Here is a 26,482-nt window from a genome sequence, read left to right on the forward strand (position 1 = left end):
CTACAGGAAAAAATCACAAGGAACATTCTCCCCTCACCATCAATGGGGAAAAAGTGGAAAGAGTGAGAAGCACAAAGTTTCTGGGAGTGCACTTAGATGAGGACTTGTCTTGGAACATAAATACAAATGCCATAGTCAAGAAAGCGCACCAGATACTGCACTTTTTAAGAAGGCTGAGGAGAGTGAATCTCCCATTGACAGTTCTCACTGCCTTCGACAGAGGTACTATAGAAAACATCCTGACAAACAACGCTATAATATGATATAGAAGCTGCTCTACCTCTGATCACAAATCCCTCCAGAGAGTAGTGAAGACAACCGAGAGGATCATTAAGACCACCTTACCACCTATCTGTGACTTGTACTTATCTAGATGTCTCAGCAGTACCAGAGGAATAGTTAAAAAGACTGCACTCACTCTGCTTACAGACCCTTCCTGCATCTATCATCTGGAAGGCATTCCAAAGTATAAGTTGCAGAACTACAAGATTCAGGAGCAGCTTCTTCCCTAACGTCATCAGGCTGCTGAACTCTAGTAACCACTACACTCCAGGATGACCACCTGGATCAGTAGAAACGGTCTTAAATTGTGCATTAACGTGGTTACCAGTATCATCTCTAATACTTAGTGCAATATTCACCATGACTGTAACTTGTAGACCATCTAGAGCAGTAGTAATGCAGTAAAACATCTCTTCTTACAGTGCAATACATGTTACAAATTAGTAAATTAACCATAGTGCAATACTCTAAGGTCCATAGCACAATACTCAAAATGTATCATTCTGTGCAAGGATCAATGCAATGTCTTAACCAAGTACCTCTGCAATACTAAAGTCTCATGCAAGTAACGGTTCACTTTGAAAAGTGTTAAAATGTATTTCTAATTATGTGCAATATTAGTCTACCTGTATGTCCAAATAGTCTATATGTTGTCTGCACACTGAGTCCAGAGACACAGAATTTTGTTCAGTTTTTCCACTTGAGTGATTTCTGAATGACAGAAAAGTTTACTTTCACTTTGATATTATTCCCCAAGGTACAAAACTGGGCTAGGCAGAAATTATATTTCACAGGGACACGTACAATTAACAGAAAGTTTTCATATGCATATAATTAACTATTTCAGATGACGCACCAATAACTAAAATATAAATGCAGGGTAATGAATAAAAATTAGACAGTGGCACTATCCCACCAATCTGATAAAGAGAGGAAGAATTTAAGGAATGGGTAGTGGAAATTATGCAAGTGTTATTTAAGAAGATAGAAATCTCTACTGAAAATATGGCTGTGAAGCAAGATAAAATTAAAGTGGAGTTTAAAATTAGGGTGGAAATGAAAACAAAAAAGAGATATGGTTAAGAAGTAACAAGAATTATTTAGAGGGACTGACAAAGGTTAAAGTATTGAAGAAAGGGAAATCTCATAGAACAAAAACAGACTCAACTGCAGTGTGCTAAACAGATAATAAAGGACTACTTTGACAATCTACATGGGTTTAGAAAGACTGCAGTTAAACAACTGGGTTTTTTTTTTTTTTTAATAATGACGCCAAAGCTCAAAAATTTTAGCACAACAGCTCAGACAACAAAAAGTAGTAAGGGTTGTTGGCAGGTTTTGGGAGCACATAACAAGGCAAATAACCATAGATCTGGTAGAAATGTTAGAAATATTTCAGAATTTTTATGAAAATTTGTATAAAGCAGAGACATGTGGAACTCACGAAAAAGTACAAATGGAAATGTTTATGGAAGAATTAAATATGCCAAAATCAGAGGTAGATGAGGATCGATTACTAACAAGATACAAAGAGATGATGTAAAAATTGTGATGTATACCCAATCTACAGGAAGAGTCTCCAGGAACAGATGGTAATCCTGTAGAAGTTTGTAAGCTAGGAGAGAAGAAACTGATAAAGATATGGTTGGTTTTGTTTAAGAGTATTTTAAAAGAAGGAGAGGCACCAACTTCCTGGAAGAAAACCATGGTGGCTATAATACATAAAGATGTTTAAGACCCGTCCGAGCCAGCTTCATATAGGCCAATTTCGATTCCACACCATGATTATAAAGTGTTTATGTGTAGAATGACTAAAAGAATGGCAAAGGTGATGCCATAATTGATAGACATGGATCAATGTGTTTTTTGTGGAGGGGAGGCAAACATTTGACAACATAAAAACAGAACAACAATGATGCACAGGGAAGCACAGTATAAGAAAATATCACTGCTGCTGGTGGGTTGTGATGCATGGAAAGCATACGACAGAGTAAGCTGGGATTTTGTGAGTAGGGGCATTGGAAGCATTTGCATTCCCTCATAAAATTATAAGGTTGATTAACAACATATATGAGGGACTGAAGGTGTAAATTAAAGTGGGGGGGGTCCTCTCTGGTAAGTTCTGTTTGAGAAGAGGAACCAGGCATGGGTGCCCTCTTTCCCTTTTTTTATTTGCATTACATTTAGAACAATTGGCAAAGAAAATAAGAGACTCATAAATTGAAGGATACAACTGGTATGGTAATCAAGAAAAGTTGGCTTTACTTGCAGATGACATTTTATACCTGATAAAAACAATTCAGTTTTGTGGAACATTCTGAGACTGTTTCAAGTATTTTCAAATACAAAATTAATGAAGATAAAACAAAGGCAATAGCTGTAACCTACGTACCCACACACAAATTGGTTCAGCAATACCCATATTTATGGGACATGATAAAATGTATTTTGCAGTATGGATTAAAATGACTATTATGGCAATTAAGGAGATATGGGAAGAGACTAAACAAAAGATAATACAAAAACTGAGAAACTGGAAGCTCAATTTTATGGATATGGATAGCAAGATACAAGCAGTCAAAATATTTTTAATCCCTTTACTTTTATACACAGGTCAGGCACATTTTTTATTAACCCGAGAAGTTGTGGATTGCAATTAATAAAAAGAGTTGAAGGATTTTGTCTGGGAGGGAAAGAGGGCAAGAGTCAAATGGGATACCCTTTGCCTTGCAACAGAACAAGGCGGTTTGGAGTTACCTGCTTTGAAGGGGTATTTCAGAGCTAAAAAGTTAAGGCTCCTATACATTGAATTACAGCTTTCTGCTTGTGCTAAGTGGAAAATGATGACGATGAAACGGGGGGGGGGGGGCGCTTAAACAAGGAGAGGGTGGAATTTTGGATGCAGACCCGTAAAAAGAACAACAATAACCATACAGAATATTATAGCAGAAAGCATTCTAAAAACTAAGCCAGCATGGAGATGGACGAAGGAGATTCTGCTGATAGGCATAACTGCAATTAGGGGTACAGAGAATAGACAAGAGGGTGCTGGAATTTACTGGAGAAAACTGGCAAAGGAACCAAGGTATTGGGAGCAAATAATTACAGAGGGAAAGGTAATAGAATGATAAGAGGCCAAGAATTCATATGGACTGCAGACTAGAGATTGCCTTCCCTATCAAAGATTGACATCAGAGTGCTGGCAAAGAGAAAGAAATGGGGGGTTCTAAGTGAAAGATAACCTCTAGAGTTTTTAGTAGAATCTAGAACAGAAGCTGCATTAAAAAATGGATAATTAGTAGGGTATATAAAATATTGTATAACTATAGGAATCAGTCAGAAGCAGTTAGAAAAGACTGGGAAGAGAAAGAGAACAGATAAGCAATTCACAAAGAAACAATGGAAGGATATATGTATGGCTCCCAATTATGCAACAAAGCCTAGAAGATTTAGGATCTTGGCTTGGAAGTGTTTGCACAAGTATTTTTATACCATAAACAGATTCCAAATAATATTTCCTCAGGTAGACTGCAAATATTGGAGATGTTATGGGGAAGAAAGAGGTTATTGGGGACATTTTTTTAGACATGTAATGAGTTGGCAGACTATGACTTCCCTGAAGACAACTCTAATAGAAATACTGGGTGAGCAAATGGGTGTAACTATGGAAATTATTTTTTAAGCAATGATACAGAATCAGAACTGCATATACGTAGTAAGGCCTTGCTGAGTTTAATTCTGGTGGCTGCCAAAAAAGCAATTTCTAGAAAATGAAAATCAGTGTCTAAACAACTGTACCAGAAGTAGTGAATATAATAACAGAGTTAACACAACTGGAAGTGCTATCTTTAGAAAATGGTAGGAGCAAATTACATAGAAAAATTATGGGAACAATACATGCAGAATAATGTTTTGGAGGTGGAATGAGGTTTAAAAGGAAGGCAGGAATTGAATTAGCTTTGTAATGTTTGATTGACAATGACTGTATAGATTATAAGTGATGTATATTTGCAACTAAAACTATGTCAATATGGTTTGTTTTCATTTACATAAAATGCATGATTGCCTATGTCATAAGTGATAATTTTAATGAAGATGTCTTCTTCTTTAAAAATGTTTAGATTAGTAAAAGAAAAAGAATTGAAGAGCATTTTCAGTAATTTTGCTGCAGTTATCAAAGACTATTTGAGAACATACAAGTTACATTAAAAATGCAACATTTATTGGCTGGAGTACTTCACTCAAAAAATATATGATGAGGCCGGAGGTTTGGGTACGGCAGCATTGCACAAATTTTACTACACTTGAGGTGATCCAAGCACATCCTTGGATACAAACAGACTGGCTGGGTTGTTGTTATACAGGCCATGTGATTCCATCTATATGACAAAAGGAGACTCTGCCTATGGGAAAATCCATAATGCTCATCGTAAGAGGTAAAGAAAAGACATTCCAAACCCAGCTGGCAAGATAGATGCTTCTTGGGTTAATCATCGTGCTGTACAAAAGATTGCATTTAAAGGAACAGCACACATGGACCTTGGGGATACTATTATTTCTGGCGCAGGAATTATACCAGCTTATGGGCAAGTCAAATCAATATGGAAGTTAAGAAAATTATCTAAATTATTAGAAATCTTACGTAATATCACTTTTGAATGAATAAATCAAATTACAACTGAAATGACTGCAACACAGAATGGCACTTGACTTTATCCTTGTTTCTAATGGCAATACATACACTCTCATCAAAAAAAAGAGTGTTGCTCATTTATTCCACATAATGCAGATAATATTTACAGTGACCTATAAATCATACAGAAAGTCGCTAACTATCTCATGCTAAAGAGCAGACAGCTCTCAGTGACCATGGTTAACTAACGTGTTTCCTGTTTGTGGTAGAAATATTCTGAATGTTTATGTTAATTGCTATTATAATGATACTTTTAGGAATTACTTCATTCCTTTGTAAAATGGTAGTTATGAACCTTCGAGAATCCAGAAAAAGCATCAAATTGCAAAACGTTCAAATTTAAAAATATAGTAGAAAAATTGCCACTGATCACATTAGTTTGAGAGTTACAGTGAAGGGAAAATATGGATAAGGTATTGCAAGATTTTACTCAATAATAAAAGACAACCTCTATGAGGGAAATGTGTAGCTACTGAAAGTTATTCAAGATGTCTTTTTATTCCATTAAGACATAGACATGTTTGCATAGCCAATAGAACCATTTTTGCAGAATGATTGTAAAAAACTGTGCATGCCAAGGACTGAAACTGCCTGAATGCAAAGAATGTTTGATACCCATCTGAAGACTTGCTGCCATTGTCCAGTCATAAAAAAGTATACAAATTAAGTGATCTTTCATAGCATCGGGAGGGGATATGAATGAGAAGTGTAAGAAAGGAGCAATGTTTAATGAATATTCTGTTCTGAAGTAGGTTTCATTTCAAAATGGATTCCTGACAGTTTTAATCTGCTACTGATGGTTTATTTCCTGCCAGCATGGCTAGTATAGAATGTTCTAATATGGAATTCTGAACTTGTACAAAAATAATGCAAAGGTGTTGATTTCTAACTTGTCAGTGGCTGTAGCATAATAGTTACAATACTGTTGCATTTAGTGAAAACTTGTATAAAAGAATTAAACTTTTTATGTCTCAAGGAGACAGGACCTTGATTGACAAGTCTCCCACATGTGTGTTCTCTGCAATAAACAAGACCATTCTTCTCTGCTGAACTGTGTTGTCTTAAGTTATTTTGTTACATTAACAACACTTACAAATCCTTTAGGTTATTCCACAGCTACCAAAGACTCCTGATAAATTAACTGAGCTCAAGAAGTGCACCACAGAAGACAAGAAAATGCACATGTTCAAAGAGGGCATTAGCCCAGTGCAAATGTGTGCATTACTTGAAGTACAGCTGTATTATCCATGTAGACATGAGCTTTCATAAGTTCAAAGTCTATCCTTTAAAGCAGACAAAGTAAGACGAAAAGTGTTTGCAAAGATACATTAACCATATTGTGGCATAGTTAAATACAAAGAGAGAGTTGTAGACATTTTATATTGAACTAAAATATCATCAGCAACTCATTTTTTACAATTTACATGGGGCCAAGGTGTTGCATCAACTATTAACACCTCTGCTGATTCACAGCCACTCTCCCATTTATTTCAGTAGTCATGCCTATCCATCACAGGTCTTCTCTTACACAATGCATCCTTCTCTTGCTTAGGTGGTATAATCTCCTTTTTCCTTCATCCTGTCACTCTCAAATCTTTACCATATCACCTTCTGCTTTCCAGTACATGTGACCAAAACACAGTAATCAGTTCCCCTTGACCTTCTCTACAACTAGAGCTAGTCTGGCTTCCACTCTAATGTCATTATGTCATCTGTCCCACGGTGTATATTCTACTACCAGTCTTTCTCAACTGCTCTGACCTCTCTGCCCAGGTTACTGTACCATACAGCAGAATTGGCTGCACCACTGTTTTGTACACCCTACTTGTCAGCTTCTTTGGCATTCTTATGCCGTGTACTACTCATTTCACACTGTACCACTAGGCTGTATTACCTCTGATTCGAGCTTTGGCGTCTTCATTCAGACATCCCACCTCTTCAACCTCATTCCTGACACTTGGAAGATATTAAGCTGTTTAACTAGGTAACCATTTGAAATGCTGGGACCTGCTAAAGCATGTCTCAAGACGCAGAGACTGAATGGTCGAAAGATTGGACTTATATAATAAGTCCAAGTTGACATTTCTTAAAATATTCCCTTTTCTCTAAGGTATGGCAATCTCTGAGTTGGTATATATAAGTTTGGGGGATGCAGGAGGAGCTTGCAACTGGAAATTTAATCATGTCATCACAAGGGCATGATATCCCTCATAGTAATGTAGGAATAACTGTACAAACTATCTATGCTCGCCTCTGATGAAATAGCATCCTAGGGAAGGGTTCCATGGCACCCCCCTCCCATTACCCACTGGTATCTCCCTGTGAAAATCCCATGCTGCCCCTCTCCATTTCCGCCTATTCTGGTTGGTACACACCATCCAGATTACTTTTTTCTTACTTAACATATTGTCCTACTCCTCAGCTTTTTCCTGTGCCCTGTCAACATCTACCGACTGGTCAAAACTGCAAAGTATAAACTATGGAGAAAAATAACTGAATTAAAATGTGGTTTAGGGAACTACTAGGTATGAGCAACCATGGGTTTGTAGACGATTTGAGTTGCATTTTAGAGTATTTTTAAACAATCTTTTACATCCCAAAATGGCACAAACAAAACTTGTGACCAGGGAAAGAAATTCACTCTTCAATTCTGCTTTTTCCTGCATCCTTTCTATACACCATAACTGACCATGACTGCACTATAACGACTGTGGAGGAAACACACAAATTAAGCTGGGGTCTGGGAGCAGCCAGTCTCCCAAACACCATAGGGTTATAGATGCTCTAAGGTGCAGTTTAGAGCTTTTTCCCAATCTTTTGACACAATGATGGCCTGAACAAAAATCACAATCAAGGAAGGAAATTCTATCTTAAATTATATCCAAGACTTAAATGTTCAAAGCCGGCAGGACAGCAGTTTATAATGAAATGAGAACACAAACGCTTGTAAAGGCACATAAATCATGTATTACAATAGTGCCTGCCTCCCAACAGCCCCCAACCCCCAATCAAAGGTAACTTCTGTGTACTCTTCTACTGTAAATCAGGATGAAAGTGAAGGCACAAATTGGCCAGTCATATTTAAAGTGGCTGTTGTCACTCACACATATTTACAGCACATTGCCTCACCTCTACCCTCAAAATACAGCCACCATCTGTGTAACCCTCTGCTGTCAGACTGGGATGAAACTGAAAAAGCAAACATAATATGTTAATATATTTCAACATGTTGCTGTCAAACATATAATAACAGCATGTCTCTTATAACTACCACCAAAAGATAGACAACTGTATGTGTGTCTGATGTGTAATTCTGAGGTAGGTCACAACAATCACAGTAATGCATTCCATTCTGTTGCTCCTTGACAGTACACTGCCCCTATGCAAGCTACAGAGACCTTCTGTGCACACCTATGAAGTTTGAAAAGTAAGTTAAAGAAATAATGACTATACCATACCCAGCCCCAACACAAGCTATAGTAAAATCTTCACAATTCTGAGCAGGGCCAGTTTTACACTAGGTGGGATTCAGAACACACGCTAATAGTAAGCGTGCAACAAAATCCGCTCATACAGCCTGAGGTGTATGGAGGTCACAAGGCTCTCAGAAGCTATTAGGGTCAGAATGCTCAATGATGCATTCTATGCCTTATTTGTGAAAGGCAAGGATTATATCTGCCCGGCAATACTTAAGAGTCCAAAGATATTTTTCCACATAATCATGCATACACACAGAAAAACTGCACCTGAGAAGCCAGATCTATCACAGGATGCACCAAATTTACACACACACACACACACACACACACACACACACACACACACACACACACACACACACACACACACACACACACACACACACACACAATCCCTAACGTGCCAGGTTTATCACAAGACAAACACACGTGCATGCACTGCACACTTACTTAGAGGCAAATTGCTGGAACAACCATTCAGCTACAGCATATTTTGCAGTGTTGGAGGAAACCAAAGCACATGGATAAACCCACACACAGATAGGGAGGACATGTGGAATCCGAAGAAAATAAATCACAGATAAAAACTAAATAAAAGCCAAGGACTATTTGATGCCAACACTATTACTATGCCACTGTTGCAATAAGCACTTGCCTTCACACATCTTGCTTTTGCCAACCACAAAAGATAGCCACTTACCATGTGCAATGCTGATGGTTATTATGGAAAATGAAAGAAAAGATGGCCAACTTAAATGCAATGCAACCTCCCCAACAAACACAAGCACAAAGTACTAGGTTTATACTGATTTTAGCAAATACAACACAATGTGACACTACTGCTGATACATCAGTTGCTGTAATTTAACAATGATCAAACAACATCAATGATAATTGTTATGCACAGACAACCTCGGTATCCATCAGTTACAACCACTTTACTATTTATACCTCAGATGTTCCGATTGTGGTAAAAAAAAAAAAAAAAAAACAATAACACAGTAATGTACCTCAAGTTGGTTTCACACATCTTAGTTTACATTAATACACAATGGTCCTGCAAAGCCAGACAACTTGCTGTTTAAACTTTGCAAACAGCAAGAGAGAGAGTCACAAACTTTCACCTTCACCTCACCCCCACCCAGCACACATCTAACTGTGATAAAAAGTGATGACCATGTAATGTATTTATCTTTGGCCAACATAGGTATTCCACACTGCTTCACACAAATCCTATTAGTCCTACAAAGCCACAATAATGAGTACACAGCAGACAGTCAATCACTCCCTCCACAGACAACCCCAGCAATTACACTACATTGTCTGTGTACATTTCAAAGGTCAGACTTCTATAAAATAACAATAAATTTTACCTGATACCCATTAACATTAGGTTTTCTTTTGCATATGCTGAATTAAAAGGTTTTGCATTAGCATGCATTCTCTGACTGATATTAAATGTAAAACTCAAATGTCTGTCACTCTTTTTCAGACAGCAACACTCCCTGGTGTAACAGAAAACCAAATTTGACAAAGAACAGATGAAAATATCAAATAGAATCATCTGGGACATTTAAGAACTTTGAGCCATACTTAACTTTAATTCACTAAGAAAGTTAAAATACATCGCCTGAAAACAGGCCACTAGCCTAGCAGGAATAACGCAATCAAAAAAGGATACATAAGCAAAATAAATAAATAGCACACCAACAGGTTTTGCATCAACACGGAATTCCAGAACAATAATAAGTATTTAACTGACATTAACGACTGATTTTAATCCTCTGGGATTTACTAGAAAAATCAACTATTTTATGAGGGCAAAGGTAAACTCAGGGACTGTCTACAAAATCATGGACATATGACAGATGACATCTGGAAGGATAAAGAAAAAAAAATTGCTTGTTACTAATCAGACCTTTCTTTTAAACTTTCTGTAGACTCTCACAATGCTCACAAATACTCCCAGCATTGTTACTGCCATTACCCTCCATCATTCAGTATTTCTGGCTTTCTGACTACTCCCACCCACCGTGATCTAGACAATAAAGCGCAGTGCCTCACCGAGCCTTTTTACACTTTGCGATTCAATGTCTATATCCTGTGTGAAACCAACCAAAAAGCCCAGATATTAAGAAGATGGTAGATCAGTGCAGCCATGCTTATTTTAGCTAGACAAAAAAAAATATGTAAGATAAGGACTTGCATAAATATGGTTTCATCAGAGAAAATCCTGCAGAAATACAGTATTTTCATCATATGGTTACAGAAATGCAGCCTTATTAAATCAGGCCTAAATCTTCATGTGACACCCGTGCCCTGGCCCAGCAATCAAGGAGCCTCAATCCTCACCACTAGCACCAGAGAGGGCATCTCATATATGAGGAAAGGATAACAAATACACACAGTAAAGTGCAATTTCCCTTAAGAGCACACAGAGATGACAGTCAGTTTGGGGCTGGTCGCTCCCTTGTTCCCCAGGTCCCCAATAAGACTCCCCACTGGCATAGCTATAGGGTCCAGGTCTCAGCCTAGCTGGGCAAGCTAAAATCTCCAGCACCTTCTCTGTCCAACCAGTGCTTCATGTCCCTGCCCAAGTAGCTGACACACACACACACTTTGAGATACGTTTATAAAACCACACAGACACTTCTGGGGAAGGCTGGCACAGGTTCTCCAGCTGTGCCCCTTTTACCCAGACTATACGGTAGTACCAGCTGCCACCACCCATTAATAATTATCAGCTACCCGAAGGCCCTTAAAAGGGTATCCAATTATTGCTATGCAATATTATTATCCAATTAGTAGATGTGACTAAACAGTCTCAAAGCTTATTAGAGTGACCTGGTACAGGATCCTTATATACATGCAATGTACTCTTAGAGCTTAACTTATCTTTACACAAAACCAGCCACAGTTAAAAGGTTTTAAAATATTCAATAATAAATAAAAAAAAACACATGACAATACTTTCTACTACACAGTCAGTGCTAGTCAAGAGTTCAGAGATCACACAGAAATACTTAAAATAAATCAGTAGTACAGTTCTGACATCACAGAAAACCACTTGGTCTAAACTTTCTAATTCCTAGCTGCTTCTAGGAGAAAACACAGTTCTAACATACTACTTACATAAAGAGAGCATAAGGCAGTGCCGAGTTGGATGTTTAAGAAAAAAATGCTTAATACCTTCTGATTCTGATAAACATTACATCATCTTTTACACTTTCCTGGTGTTCCCAGGCTACACATTAACTACATTTACATTCTTAACATCTCCCCCTTTATCGTGCAGCTGGTCAGGAACAGAGCAACCAAAATACAGCTGCATGTTTAAATCTAGTAATTTAATTCTTGGTTAAAACAACAGAAAGAATTTCTTCATCTAGACTTTTTGGCACCACTGTCCACTTCAAAGGATCACCACATGCTTTACTTTGGTCAGTAGAGTGCACCGTTGTCACATTTATTTCCAGTTCTACATGTAACAATATTTCTTTACATTTAAGACAACAAGCCTGTAGTTTACAATCATATTTACAAATGACAGAATTATCTGCACAATTCTATCTGGCTAGGCTAGCAGCATTCACACTTCATTTTATACTTCACATATTATATGCAATTTTAGTAAGTACAGTTACAACAGAAATGAATGTTTCAGCAAATAAAACAAATTACCTCAGTGAAATAACCTTCAGACTAAAGCACCCATAAGGACTGGGTTTACAGAGTGGGTTTACAGAGTGGTCCTAGCAGCAGGGAACTCAGAAAAGCGACTACCTTCTGGATTTAAGTATCTTTGCTTTTTTTCACTTGAAATAGCTTCTGTAGCTTACCTTGAACTAGCCTGAACTGTTTTTTAACTGATTGCTGCATTATTTTAAAATCTGCACTTAAAGTTACATTTTAGTCGAATTTGATCGAAAGTTTGCTTGTTTGTTTGTTTAATTTAACTGTGAAGGCTGCCCACTAAAGTGTGCTAGCCTGTGTAACTAATTTATCACTGTTTCTGCATTTTCTGTGTGTTTCTACCAATAAAACAAAAAAATAATACTTGTTTTCCCGCCTTCCTCGACTAGTTTAGACCAGTTTACAGGCATTGCTGTAGTCTGGGCTGTGGTGTAGTTCCTGTGTTGTCCATTACCTTACTTGGATAGAAGGAAGTTTCTTTGCTCACCAGTGGGAGTGGGGAGCCTTGAGCAGCCTACCTGTCCTTGGGGGAAGTGACCTCAGCACAAGAAGCTGTAGTAATTGGTTGTTTGGGACCATTTCCAGCTCTTTTGTAGTTCACCGTTTAAAATCCGCGTTTGCACGGCTTTGCATGGTCGTGCGCATAGCGCAGCACCGGTTAAACAAGGTTAAACTTTGTCTGGCTCCGCCAAGTCTGTTCTTCAAATTTTCCCTTAAGGAAGCTCTACTCTTAGTATAACCAGACTACTCACTGTATTATAAGCCTAGCACTTGTTCTCAATACTTCTCTACTAAGTAAGCACTCTCGTACTAAGTAAAGCACTACATTTACTTACCACCCCTGTGAATACCCACTTCCCTTAAAGGTATACCACTCCCTTATACTGTTCTAGCATGTCAAGTGGTAGATTACTGGCGTCGTCTCCAGTTCAGCTGGTCAATCTGGGCATCTTGAGACAATGCTACAATTGTCTCATGTACACAGACAACCCTCTCCTCCTCCCAACAAACACAAATACATGTGAGAGATGCAACTATATAGCCAAACTGGAGGCTGAACTCTCTCAACTCAGGGCTGGCATGACCAGACAGGAGGAGATGGCAACCACACACACAACAATCCCAGTCCCACATAGACCTACCACAACTGCAAACCAAACACATAAAAACACAAAGACATACTCGGAGGCTCTAATAAAAAACGTACCAAAACAACAGAAGCTCACAAAGCAGACATCCAAAAATCCACCACTTCAAAACAAAACACATGCAACACATACTTCAATAAATCAGTGTGTCGACCAATCGCAGCCCTTAAGGCCAAACACCTTGCCTGATACACTAGTAATAGGTGACTCCATAGTCAGACACACTGATGTCCCACTGACCAGGCTGAACAAGGAGAAGGGGACTGTGAGCTGTCTATCGGGAGCTAGGATCCGCCACATAACACACGCACTCAGGTCACTCCAAAGCAAGTACAAATATGACTCCGTCATTGTCCATGCTGGTGTGAATGACCTGAGACGTTCCTCCCTGGTCTACATGAAAAGAGACATAGAGGAGCTCTCCGATTATGTAACCCAGGCTGGTATGACCCTGACCCTGAGCAGCATCTTGCCCTCACCAAGAATGATACCACAATATAAAGACAAGATGATCAGCTTTAACAATTGGCTCAAGTACTGGTGTCATTCTAAGGAGATCCAATGTCTGTCTGCCTGGGATGATATGTTGGACAAGCCACGCTGCTTCGCAAGGGATGGCTTACACCTGTCACCACTGGGCTTCCGGATATTGGCTAAGGCTCTTGCCAACCCCATAGTGCCTTTTTAGGCAAGGCTCAAAAGACAAACCCACCTCCTTAGAAAACAAAAATGGAAAAAAACTAAGGGTAATGCTGCTCAACGCCAGAAGTCTAAATCTCAAGATGCAGGCACTTGATGCACTCCTCAGCATGGAGAACATCGACGTCTGTGCAGTAACTGAAACCTGGTTCAAGGCTCCAGAGAGCACCCCAGCGCTACCAGGCTATACCTCGTATCATGCTTTTCGGCCCCAAAACCTGGGCTGAACCACAAAGGGAGGGGGAGTGTCCATATTCATAAAGGACACCCACACCTCCAGGTTAGTAGCAACACAAGCATCAGAGACCATACAGGTGCAACTAACCATAGGCAAAACTGATATACAACTGGTAGCATGTTACAGACCACCCTCCCAATCTCAAGAACCCCACTCAGCCTTCCTGAAGACATTGGAGGATATGAATGTATCACAAAATATCATCATACTGGGAGACTTCAACTACCCAAACATAGATTGGGTACATTATTCTAGCCCTAATACCCTAGCCCAAAGGTTCCTAGAATTCATAAATTCAAATGCACTGGAACAACTAGTCGCCTCTCCCACTAGGGGAGATAATATACTAGACCTGATCATCACAAACATGGGGACAAAATGCTCCACACCGGAAGTATACCCCTCACTAGTGAGATCTGACCACAAACTAATCACCCTGGATATACATATCCCACCTCCACCCCCAGCACAAAAGACCACAGTGAAAAACTTCTCAAAAGCAGACTTCACTCTTCTTAAGACTGAGATGGTATCCTTTAAGCCCACTGTGCCAGTGGATACCACATCCCACAATGCCGAATTCTTCACAAATGCTTTCTATGGACATTTCCAAGAATGCATGGATCATGCAATCCCAAACAAATCCAAGTCCCTCTCCACCAAATGTAAGCGGCCTGTCTGGTGGACCTCAGCCATAAACAAATTGTATAACAAAAGAAGGAAGCTACTGCACGTCAGAGCGAAATCCCATGAAGGGAAGACATCTCTGATCAACATTAGCAGAAAACTACGTTCTCTCATAAAAACATCCAAGGCAAACTTTGAGAGAAAAATCGCTAAGGACACTAAAGATAACCACAAAGCCTTCTTCAGCTATGTTAGAAACCTGGGAGGAAACCCTCAGATATGCTCAGAGTTGGTTCACAACAACAAAAAAATACACTGAACCCACAGATATTGCTAACATTCTGGCTGACAGGTTCAGTGCAAATTTCTCGACTCCTTCACCCCCAAAAGAAGAAATACTTATCCCAGCTGAATGTAATCTCCCTGTCATCTCAGATGTCCAAGTGAGAATCGCCCTAAACAAAGCAAAAAACACAGCATCAATGGGACCTGACGGTATCCCGGGGTGCGTGTTACGTGAACTCCAAGAGGAGCTAAACCCACACATAAAAATGCTATTTAACCTTAGCCTTACTTCGAGATATGTACCTGAACACTGGCGTACACCAACAGTGGTCCCACTCCACAAGGGGGGTGCCTCTACAGACCCTGGAAACTACCGCCCCATAAGCTTGACTAGCCTGGTCTGCAAAGCTATGGAAATAATCATTATGGAACTCATAAACGGAGACATAGGGGACCTACAGACGCTTGACCCCACCCAGTTCGGCTTTGTAAAGGGCAGATCCTGCCTTTTAAACCTGGTTGACTTTTTCGAAAGTCACTAGAGCCATTGATGAGGGCAAAGCAGTCCATACAGCATACCTGGACTTGGCTAAGGCCTTCGACACAATACCCCACTCAGGCATCACAGATAAGCTAAACAGCTTAAAAGTAAACCCTTATGTCACTAGATGGGTTGCAAACTGGCTAAAGGACAGAACCCATAAAGTTAAAATCGCGGGAGCAATGTCAGACTCAAAGCCAGTCACAAGTGGTGTCCCACAGGGATCTGTCCTGGGACCCCTCTTGTTCGGCATTTATTTCTCAGATGTTAAAGCAAACATGGAAGGGCTGTGGCTGACAAAGTTCGCAGATGACTGCAAACTAGGCGCCATAGTCGATACACCAGCAGATACACACATGGACAACTGGTGCCGTAGTCACGGCCTTAAACTAAATGCCAAAAAATGTATAGTCATCCCTTTTGGAAAAAACAAAGTACCCACAAATTATCACATAGACAGCAACCCACTGAGTACGGAAAAAGTAATCAGAGACCTAGGGACCCAAGTACACAGCGACCTCTCATTTGACACCCACGTTGCCAAAGTGGTTAGAAAAACATTCTACCTTGCACACCTCATCATGAAGGGTTTCACATCCAGATCCAAGGATGTCATTGTACCCCTATATTCCTCCCTCATCAGGCCCATGATTGAGTACAATGCCCCATTTGGTATGTACCTCACCCGGCCCTTGCAACAGCTGGAGAGACCACAAAAGTACCTCACCAAAAGGATCAAGGGTCTCTCCAACATATGTCTTATTCTGCTAGACTAAAGAAACTTCAGCTCTATTCAGTAGCATACCGCCTGCTCAGAGGTGATCTCTGCCTGACGTACAAGGCCATGTCCAATCAGGATCTGATGGACATGCTCCACCTCAAAAAATCCAAATCCATCAGGACCACGAGAGCTAAAGACTTAAACCTCGGCACAAGTATGAATAGGACATGCAGGAGGGATAGATTCATAACCCAGAGGCTTCCCATGCTTTGGAACAGGATCCCAGTTCATATTAGGCAGAGCCCCTCACTGACTCTCTTCAAGAGAAATCTTGATGAGTGGATGGGAGATCATAAGTTTACCCCAGGGGTCACATCTGTGTCACTGCTAGACAGGGGCACAGTAAACTAATTCTATTATATAAGGGGACCTTCACTGTGTCACTACTAGACAGAGGCACAGTATTCTAGATTTATTCTGTAAATTTTTGTACCATTTCATGGGGTGGCAAAAGCCACATCACTATGGCTAGGCTTACAAATGCCCCAGGGCAGATAGCCTAGTACTATACTATGAAACTATGAAACTATGAGATGTGCCAACAGAATGTTCGGAACATTTTGTTACAAACACAGTTCAGAGACAGGTACCTGCAACAACATCTTACAGTAGAGTCAATTATCCAAACTAATTGGGACCTAGGGTAGTTCAGATAAACATATAATTGAACCGGATAAAAATTTCTTAAATCTTGTTTTTTTTCCTGCATGCAGGGAATGCACTTTTCAACCATTCAGTGACTCCAATGGACAACAAAGAATATTTTTCACACACGAGCTAGCTACAAACTCAAACATGCTCAAGCGAATACGTATAATTTTTACATATTCAGATTTTATGATTTTTCCTACCCTAAAACTTTGGAAGGCTGGTTTGGAAAATTGACGTTTCGGGTAAATCGACTCTCTACTGTATTTAAAAGTACAAAGCTTGAGAACCAAGGTTAAGAAAGCATGTAGAATCTGCAGGAAATTTACAAGGCTTTTCTATTATGAGAGATACTTTCAAGACAGAAATCAGTTCAGAAACTCAGGAGGATTCAAGACAGAAGTCAACTAAAACATCCAGCAGTTCATATATTCAGAAGTCCATAACAGTACAGCAAACAGTGTAGTTTGTCTTAGTTCTGCCATTAAAGAGGAAAGGAAAATTTTACTCTTCAGAACTTCTGAGTGTTCAGTTTGCAATCTACAGATCAGTTTGGTTCAGTTTATTAGCCCTGTTGTCTGAGACAGTTCCAGTAATACAACACTTGTTTGAATCTTGTTGGATTACTGTATTTACCTCCACAGTATGCTGCTGCTACATAATTAACAGCTTTTATCATACTTTTAATGATTAAATACTTTTATTCTGAAAGGTGCAAGAGGATTTGGCACTCATTTAGTACAACTCCTGGTATAAAAAAAGACATTTATTTCAGGTTTTACACATGACAACCTAATGTGGCTAGGGGAAACAACAATGAGGATTAAAGTGAGCCCAAAAGTCCCCAGAGCAATCCTGCAAATCTACTGCTGTTCATGAGCAGACAAACTATGTGTAATTTAAAGAGCAGCAGTGTTCTTTAAGGACATTACTTCAGTAAAAAATCTACAGAAAAGTATTGTAAAACTTCAGAATCTCCAAGAACGACATTAGACCTTTAAGTTACCAGTGTGAAGTTGAAGAAGCAAAGGAATCCTTACAAGAGGAAGTTTGAAGAATTTGCAAGCTGACAAGCCATCGGCTCAATGCCCTTCAATTTTCCTTACAGGAGCATTCATTTTTGTTACAATGCATTTTCTAGTTAAATCAGACAGTAAATCTCAGAAAACTCTAAAGACATCTACAATAAATGAATCAAGTAAATGTAAACGTTATAGCTATATCAAGACAGTAAATACAGTAAAAGTACCAGTGAATGTGTGGTTTAAACTTAAAAACAATTAGTAAAGCAGTCTGAAAATGTGTTCCAAAAATATTAATTTAAACTTAAATGCTACCAGTTCAGCAATTGAACATACTTACAGACATAAAAAGTTCAAGGAGCAGAAGAAAGCTATAACGAGTAAGGTTATGGAAAGACTTCCTTATGATCTGCAGTATGAATCCGTGTTTACAGAAATGACAGTATTTTCAGCTTCTGATATCAGTGTGGTTTCACTTTTGAGTAATATGTAAATTATAAAAAAAAAATCTAGTTTAAATTCTTAAGAAATCAGTGCAAATGCTACATCACATGTAACACAGAGCTAAAATGCAGTACTGCAAAGATAAATCAGCCTGATGTAAACAGGTGACATGAGCTTTCCAGACAGAACACAAAACATTTTCAGTCTCAAGTTAATGCTATCACTATAATTTCAAACGCAAATACTGTTCAGACCGTAAAATTCTAGTTTGTGGTTTTCAGAAGCCATTGTAAATATTGCACTGAGGGGGGGATCAGAGAGCAGAGATTTAGAGCAATCATTCAAAAACACATCAGTCTAGTAAAGTAAACAACAGTATAAACAATATACAGAATTCAGGGGAAAAATAAAAAAATGTTCCATAGCTCAATGTTGTTACCAGTTCTATAGAAAAGAATTTTCAGTATATCTATCTGCAAAGGTTGTGGCAGTCCAGCACCAAACCATCTGATTTATATGGGATTGTTTAAGTAGAGAAAAATGGCACACCATACATTTCATTGCTTACAGCAAAGAAATTATGGTGCAATGTACTGACTGACACAGACATCTGTTACAGTTACAAACGGACCTCCCCCACAGGACACTAAGAACAGTTATAATGATGTCAGGATTTAAATGGTTAAAGGTTACAGTAGTGAAGAGATCTCAGTGTGACATTATCATACTAGGTATGGACATGTTATGAGTTATGCTGTTTTAGACTTCAGTAACAAGATTTTATTGAGAGAGAAAATTATACATAATGTATGGTACTTCAAACAGAAGACACTTGTAAGAATTTGTGTGCACTGGATTGTGCACATGATGTACAGGATTTGAAAAATCAGTTACTACAGGAATAAGTAGACTCGTGGGCTAGACAAAATAAATTGTTTCACTTGCCACAGCAGAAGTGCAGGCAGAAAAGTTACCACATTTTCAGAAACAGTATCTTATTCTCAGAGAAGTAATGAAAAACATTTATATGTGTATTAAAAATGGAAAAGAAAGGTCAATATAGTGAAAGAATAAAGTCCATACAATTCCCTTTTATGGCCTGTAAGGAAAAAAAAAAAAAGACAGTAACAGGCTAGTATTAGATTTGAAATTAGTAAATATGTACACCATTCTGGCAGCACATGTTGTGTATGACACACCAGGAACGACAGTCAAGTTAAATCTGTGGAATAAATGGTCTACAGTTGCAGATCTGACAGATATTTTTTGTTTCAGCAGACATCGTTAAGAATTTTAAAAATAGTGAATTATGGTAATAAAGTGTTTTAATGCATAAATGACATATTGATACAAACAGAAGAATGTTTACATATAACAAATGACATTTTACTACTTTTACAGAATGTAGAATTTAAAGTCAATGTTGCATTTTTATAGGTTCACAGGTTAAGTACTAGCCTAGCTGCCTTTGCAGAGCACTTAAGCCTAGCAAACTTCCTTTTTTGTGCTCAAATTAACCTAGTCCATTTGGTTATCGACTAGCCTAATATATCCCATGATCGATAATTATGTATTACCCCTAATGAGAATAACTGAGATCATACGATAGACAATTTGAGGGTAACCATGCATGGGATAAAACATTTAGGAGCATGCATGGGATAAAGCATTTAGAAGCTGCCTCTGTCCAGAGGCAGTCCTGGAGTAAATTTTCTGTTTTCCCATCCATAGGTCCAAGTTGCACTTGAATATGGACAAGGGTGAACTTTGTTTTACGTGGATGGGGAGTCTGTTCCAAAGCAGCAGCATCCTCTGCGAGATATACCTGTCCCTCCAAACTGTTCTGTTGATGTTGCAGAACAAGAGTATTTTTATGCCTTCTGACTTGCTGTTGTGTAGTAAATCCATTGGTATTGGTTAGAGGATGCCTTGTATGCAAGACAAGGATCACCTCCTAGCAGTCTGTAGGATACAAAGTATAGTAACAAGGTTTTTAGAAGGTCCATGCAAGACACATTATTTAGGCCTTGTACCTTTTTATTAAGGTACCTCTGTCGGCGTTCCAGTTGATGCATGTGTCTGGGCAGATACATGCCAAAGGGAGCACTATATTCAATGACTGGCCTAATGAGGGCCGAGTAAAGGGACACAATGACATCCTTAGATCAAGACACAATCCCTTTGTTTATAAACTGTGGAATATAGAAGGACTTTCATACAACAATGGACTCATGCTGGTCAAAATTTAGGTCACTAGTATGCAAAAAAGAAAGAAAGAGTTGTTGTTGTGTCTTTCGGCTTTTCCCGGTTAGGGGTCGCCATAGCGGAACACCAGTCCGCAAATCAATGGCAGTAGATTTTTACGTGCCGAGTTGCCAGCCCTGACGCACAACCTTCATCGAAGGTACGCCCATTCACGCATGTCTCCACACAGAAGACGCTCTAGCTGAGAATCGAACAGGACAATATCTTACTGTGAGGCGACAACGCTACTGCAGCACCACCACCGCAGTCATACAAAAAAGAAAGAAAGAGTAGCGAACTATATTAGAAAATGCAGACTGCAAATACAGAAGGCACATTTGGAAAGAATTGAAAATGTGAATTTGATAAAGAAAGATTTTCATAATGGTTATTCAGCAGAATACCTGGGTACAAAGGAAAAGAGGAGTACTTATATTAATTGCAAGAGGAGCTCCAATAGTGACAGAACAGGATAAAAAAAGATAATGGTATATTTTCAGTACTATGGGGCTACTAGCTAGGGAGGAAGATTACAATGGCATGTATTTATATTCCACCTAAAACTGCTACAGTGGAGGTTTGTTCTGGGAGAAATCAGCTTTCAGCAGGGAATATTACTTAAAGGTGGGGACTGGAATTTGATTTGCACCAATGAAGATGTGTTTGGGGGAGCCTAGAAAGGAAAATATAATAAAGGAGGGTAGATTTTTGAAGAAATTCATGAAAATATTTGGCATGGAAGATGTGAATTCAGTAGTAGGAGTTCAGACTAAATGTGCATGTCATTCCCCAAGATATGAAAACTGGGCTAGGCTAGACAGAAACTATGTTTTACAGGAACATATGCATTTAATTGAAAGTTTTGATACACATCCAATAACTATTTCAGACCACACGCCAATAATAACTAAAATAAAAATACAGGGTTATGAAATAAAAATGAGACACCAACACTTTCCCACCTATCTGTTGAAAAGGGGGGAATTTAAGGAATAGTTAGTGGAAATTGTTTTGGGAGTTATTAGAGAAGATAGAAATTTCTTTTGAAAATATAGTTAGAGTGTGGAATAAAATTAAAGTGGAGTTTAAAAATAGGGTGGAAATAAAAGAAAAAGATATATGTTTAAGAAGTAACAAGAATTACTTGGAGTGACAAAGGTTAAGGTATTGCACAGTAGGAGGTATGGTGGCAGCCAAAAAAGCAATTACTAGAAAATGGAAATCAAAGTCTAAACCAACTGTACTAGAAGCAGCAAATATAGTGAGAGAGAAAAATAACTGGTAATGGGACCTTTAAATGGGTAGGAGCAAATTATAAAGAAAAAAAATGGGAATTGTGGGACCAATATATGCAAAAGAGGAATGAGGTTTAAAAGAAGGCAGGATTTGAATGAGCTATGTAATGACTGACTGACAGTGACTGGATAGATTCTCAGTGATGTATAATGTTTGCAACTAAAATTATGTCAATATGGTTTGTTTTCATTTATATAAATGCATGACTGCCTAGGTCATAAGTGATAATTTAATACATATGTTTCTTGTTTAAAAAAAGAGTCACTTGTTCACATAAGTTCCCAAATCCCAAACAACAGGATCAACTCTTAGTGGTATATTATTCATAGGTTCACAGGAAAATACTAGGATAATGGCTTAAGAGTCCTTATGAGCCTAGGCAATATAACCCAATTTTACCCAATATATGGCCCTGAGGGGCAAGAAGATTTATTTATTTATTTAACATTTGTTGACCGGGAATGTCCGACTAGGTTCCACAGAGCCTGTTTTCAGCGGAGGCCCGGGGAGAAACGCTCCAGATGCATGTCTTTGGAATGACAAGATGACATGGTTTTGTGCCTATACCTTGAGTATCTTACAGATTGTCCCTGTCCATAATGGACATAGGTGCCACCCCAGGTGTGAATTTACAATTCTCCATCCGCTGAGCCAAACTATGCTTGAAGAGGGCCAGGGAAGGACTCTGCTTAATGTGAATAGGAAGCCTATTACAAAGAAGGGGAAAGCTCCAAGAGACATTTCTGTCTCTCCAGCATGTTTTGTTTGAGTCACTGATTAGGTTTAACTCCCTAGATCCAGGTGACCCTCTTGCGGTTTGACTTGCAGATGTGTAGCATCTCCGTCAGGGCTGGATTTGTGAGTACCTTGTACGTCAGACATAGGTCACCCTTTAACTGTCGGTAAGAGATAGAGTAAAGGGATACAGTTTTCAGTCCATCTGCATGGGTCACGTTTACACCTTCATTTTCTTTGTGAGGAACCTCTGAGGTCACTTCAGCTGCTGTACGTGCCTAGTCAAGTACTTGCCAAATGGCACTCTGTACTCAATTATTGGCTTGATGAGGGCCAAGTACAGTGGGACTATAATGTCCTTGGATCTGGATGAGATCATTTTACTTCTAAGTTATACCACATAGAAGGGCTTCTTCACCACTGTGGACAAATGGCAGTCAAAGTTTAGGCTATCTATGTACTTAGATCTCTAACCTCAGAGTCTACTCTTAGGGGTGTGCTATTGATGCTGTAATTTGCAGGCATGTCGGACTTCCCAAAGGGTATGATAATGCATTTTTTTGCATTTAGTTTTAGGTCATGGTTCTGGCACCAATCATTTGTCTGATCTCGGCTGTCCTGAAGGATATCTATATCACCAAAGGATTTAGTGACTCCCACCAGCTTGCAGTCGTCGGCAAACTTTGTCATCCAGAGGACTTCCACATCAGCCTTGACTTCAGAAAAATATATTCAGAATAGGAGTGGTCCCGCACTGATCCCTGTGGCATAACAACTGGCCTCTTGCTGAATCTGGAATCATCCACTTTAACCATGTGTCCTACCTGTGCGACAACTGGCTATCTATCTGGCGATGCAGGGATTTATGTCCAGTTTTGTGAGTTTATTTATAATCCTGGAGTGAGGAATTGTGTCAAATATGTTGACCAGGATGAGGTAGGCTGCATGCATTGTTCTACCTTATCCATGGCCTTAGTGACTTTCTCAAAAAAATCCACCAGATTAAGTAGGCATGACCTGCCCCTGACAAAGCCAAATTGAGTCGGGTCAAGTGTTTGGAGATTTTCTGTCATCATTTATCAGGTCCATGATCATTCTTTCAGTGGCCTTACATACAAGACTGTTCAAACATATGGGTCTGTAATTTCCCAGGTCAGTAGATGGTCCCCCTTTATGCAGGGAGATGGCTGTTGCTGTCCTCTACTCTATCAGGACAAAGCCAATCCAGAGGCTATGGTTAAACAGAGATCCTAATGGGAAATCCTGTTTTAAGCTGTTTAAGTGGCAACTTGGTATATTGTCTGGTCCTATTGAAGTCATGTTTTTAGCTTTATAGAGCACAGTGGCAACCTGTTCTTTTGTGATAATTGGCAGTGGACAGTATTTCTTGGGGGAGAACTGGGGTAATGCAGAGGTGAAATTTTAGGAGAATTAGTTGGTCAGTTGATTTATTGTGCCTTTTGGCTGAGTACAGGTGATACCACCTGCAACTAATTCCACACATTGTTGGGTGCTGCCCTAAAGATCGCAAACATAACTGAAAAATCCTTAGCTTTGGAGACTATTTTTACCTCAAAGTCTGCTTTCAGAGATTTGACTGGTTACCTGATTCACTTGTGTAGATGCAGGACTTTTTGCTGTGTTGTGCACTTTCCCTCTTACTTCTTGATAGGATTTTTTTTTTATTTCTTATACAACCTATTAATACCAGGGATCCACCAGGGTGGTTTGTTTTTGTGGGTTGACCTGGGTTTATTTCATTCTGGTAAGGCTGTTTCTGTGCAGTTGTTTATATGGTCATACAGGGCTCTTGTGTACACATTTGCTTAGGTTTCTGTATTTTCTGGATTTGGGGGAGCTTGGAAACTAGCTATGCTGTCCCTTAACAGGGAGTAATTTACCTTAGAGAAGTTCTTAATTTTAGGGGTTAAGTGAGGGGTTAGTTTTACCTTTACTTCAATGGAGACCAACTTTGTGATCTGATCTTACCAATAAAGACATCACACGGGGGGGGGGGGGTGCAGCACTCTCCCATATTTGTGAGCACCAGATCTAGGATATTTACTCTGCTAGTGGGAGTGCAGACTAGCTGTTCCACGGCATTTTAATTTACAAAGCATGTTAGTGATTGTGTAGGCCTCCCAATTAATGGAGGAGTAGTTAAAAATCACCCAAGAGTAATGTATTGGGATGGATGGTAAGTGACTCTAGTAACTTCAGGTAAGATGTAGAGGATTCCTGGCTCATGGTGGGGGACCTGTTGCTAACAAGAATATGGTAATGGATTTTCTCATGGTTAGTTGGACATGGAGTAGCTCGAGCATGTTATATTGTTTGACCAGCTGTGAGGTATGCTTATCCTTTATGTACATAGACTACCACCTTTTGCTCTTTCATGTTCATTGTGTGGCCGGAATGTATGAAAGGCATTATAAACATGCACTGTTGGAGTGCCAGTGGCTCTGAACCATGTTATGTTTCAGTAACTGTACAAGTGTCAGCCTGGAGAATGCTGATGTCACATTTCAGTAACTGCACAGATGTCAGCATTCTCCATGGTGAGGAGAGCTTCCATGGAGTGCAGTTTCTTCTTGACACTGTTAACAATGAGCAGCTACACCTTTAGGTTGTCCCGAGTAGCTTTTTTATGCTTGAATGTTTGTTTGGCAATGCCTAAAAAAATCACTATGGGGTGGATAATGTTTAGGCCATTATCTGGAAGGCAATTATTAAAGTCAATCATTTCTGCTAGTACTGTGAAATCATCCTTGAAGATGGTAGAATGCTGGTCAGTGCTAGGCTCATACCTGCCTGTAACACATATTCTGAGATCTCAATCATGTCTCTCTTCATATAGTCCAAGGAGGTACATTTCCTTGTCAATGTGGTAGTTTCCAGGGCAGAGTAAAGTGAAGTCAAATGTTCAGATTCCATGTAAAGAAAGAGTGCAATGTAATTTACTGTATGAGGAAACTTCACATACTTGCAAAAGACAGACAAGTTAAGCTCCAGAATCAAATCAGTTCAGTTCCATTAGTAAATGTGTACGTGTAAACTGTTCAAGATTTTATACATTTCATGCAAAAACTGCAGCTTACCAGAGCAGACCAAAGGCATGGACTAATGTGACCGAGTTATCAGATTACTGTTCAGCTCAGCGAGCTGAACTGAACACAGTACTGTATGCTATAAAACAGAATGTGAAGAATGTGGAATTCAAGAAAGAGTACAAATGGAAATATTTATGGAAGACTTAATTATGCCAAATTTAGAGGTAGACAAAGCTCAACAACAACAGTTAACATAAGAGATGATGAGATAAAAACAGTGATGTATACTCAATCTTCAGGAAAGTTCCAGAAACAGATGGTATTACTGTAGATGTCTGGAAATTAGGAGGAAGAAAGTGATAAAGATTTGGAAGATTTTGTTTAACAGTATTTTAAAGAGGGGAAGCTATGGCGGCTGTGTTACCTAAAGATGGCAAAGACCCTTCAGACCCAGCTTCACACAGATCCATTTCAATTTTAAACCATGATTATAAAAGTGTTCATGTCTAAACTAGCTAAAAGAATGGCAAAGGTGTTGCCAAAATTGATAGATACAGATCAATGTGGTTTTGTGGAG

The 26,482-nt window shown here is 39.1% G+C and overlaps 1 protein-coding gene across 3 annotated transcripts in view; it reads right to left on the reverse strand.

The window, feature by feature from the left end:
• The window catches only part of TRAPPC6B (trafficking protein particle complex subunit 6B), a 627,408-nt gene that overhangs the window by 596,700 nt on the left and 4,226 nt on the right, over positions 1-26,482 (reverse strand). The window contains exon 2 of one of the 3 annotated variants that reach the window (XM_044074225.1): positions 8,105-8,130. The exons of the other annotated variants lie outside the window; for them this stretch is intronic. Within the exon in view, the coding sequence (XP_043930160.1) occupies positions 8,105-8,130 (26 nt within the window). The remainder of the gene's footprint in view (positions 1-8,104; positions 8,131-26,482) is intronic. 3 annotated transcript variants of the gene reach the window in all.

This window comes from Protopterus annectens, chromosome 6.part0 (genome assembly GCF_019279795.1).
Source record: "Protopterus annectens isolate FY-2018-M chromosome 6.part0, PAN1.0, whole genome shotgun sequence".
In the NCBI taxonomy this organism is placed as follows: Eukaryota; Metazoa; Chordata; order Ceratodontiformes; family Protopteridae; genus Protopterus; species Protopterus annectens.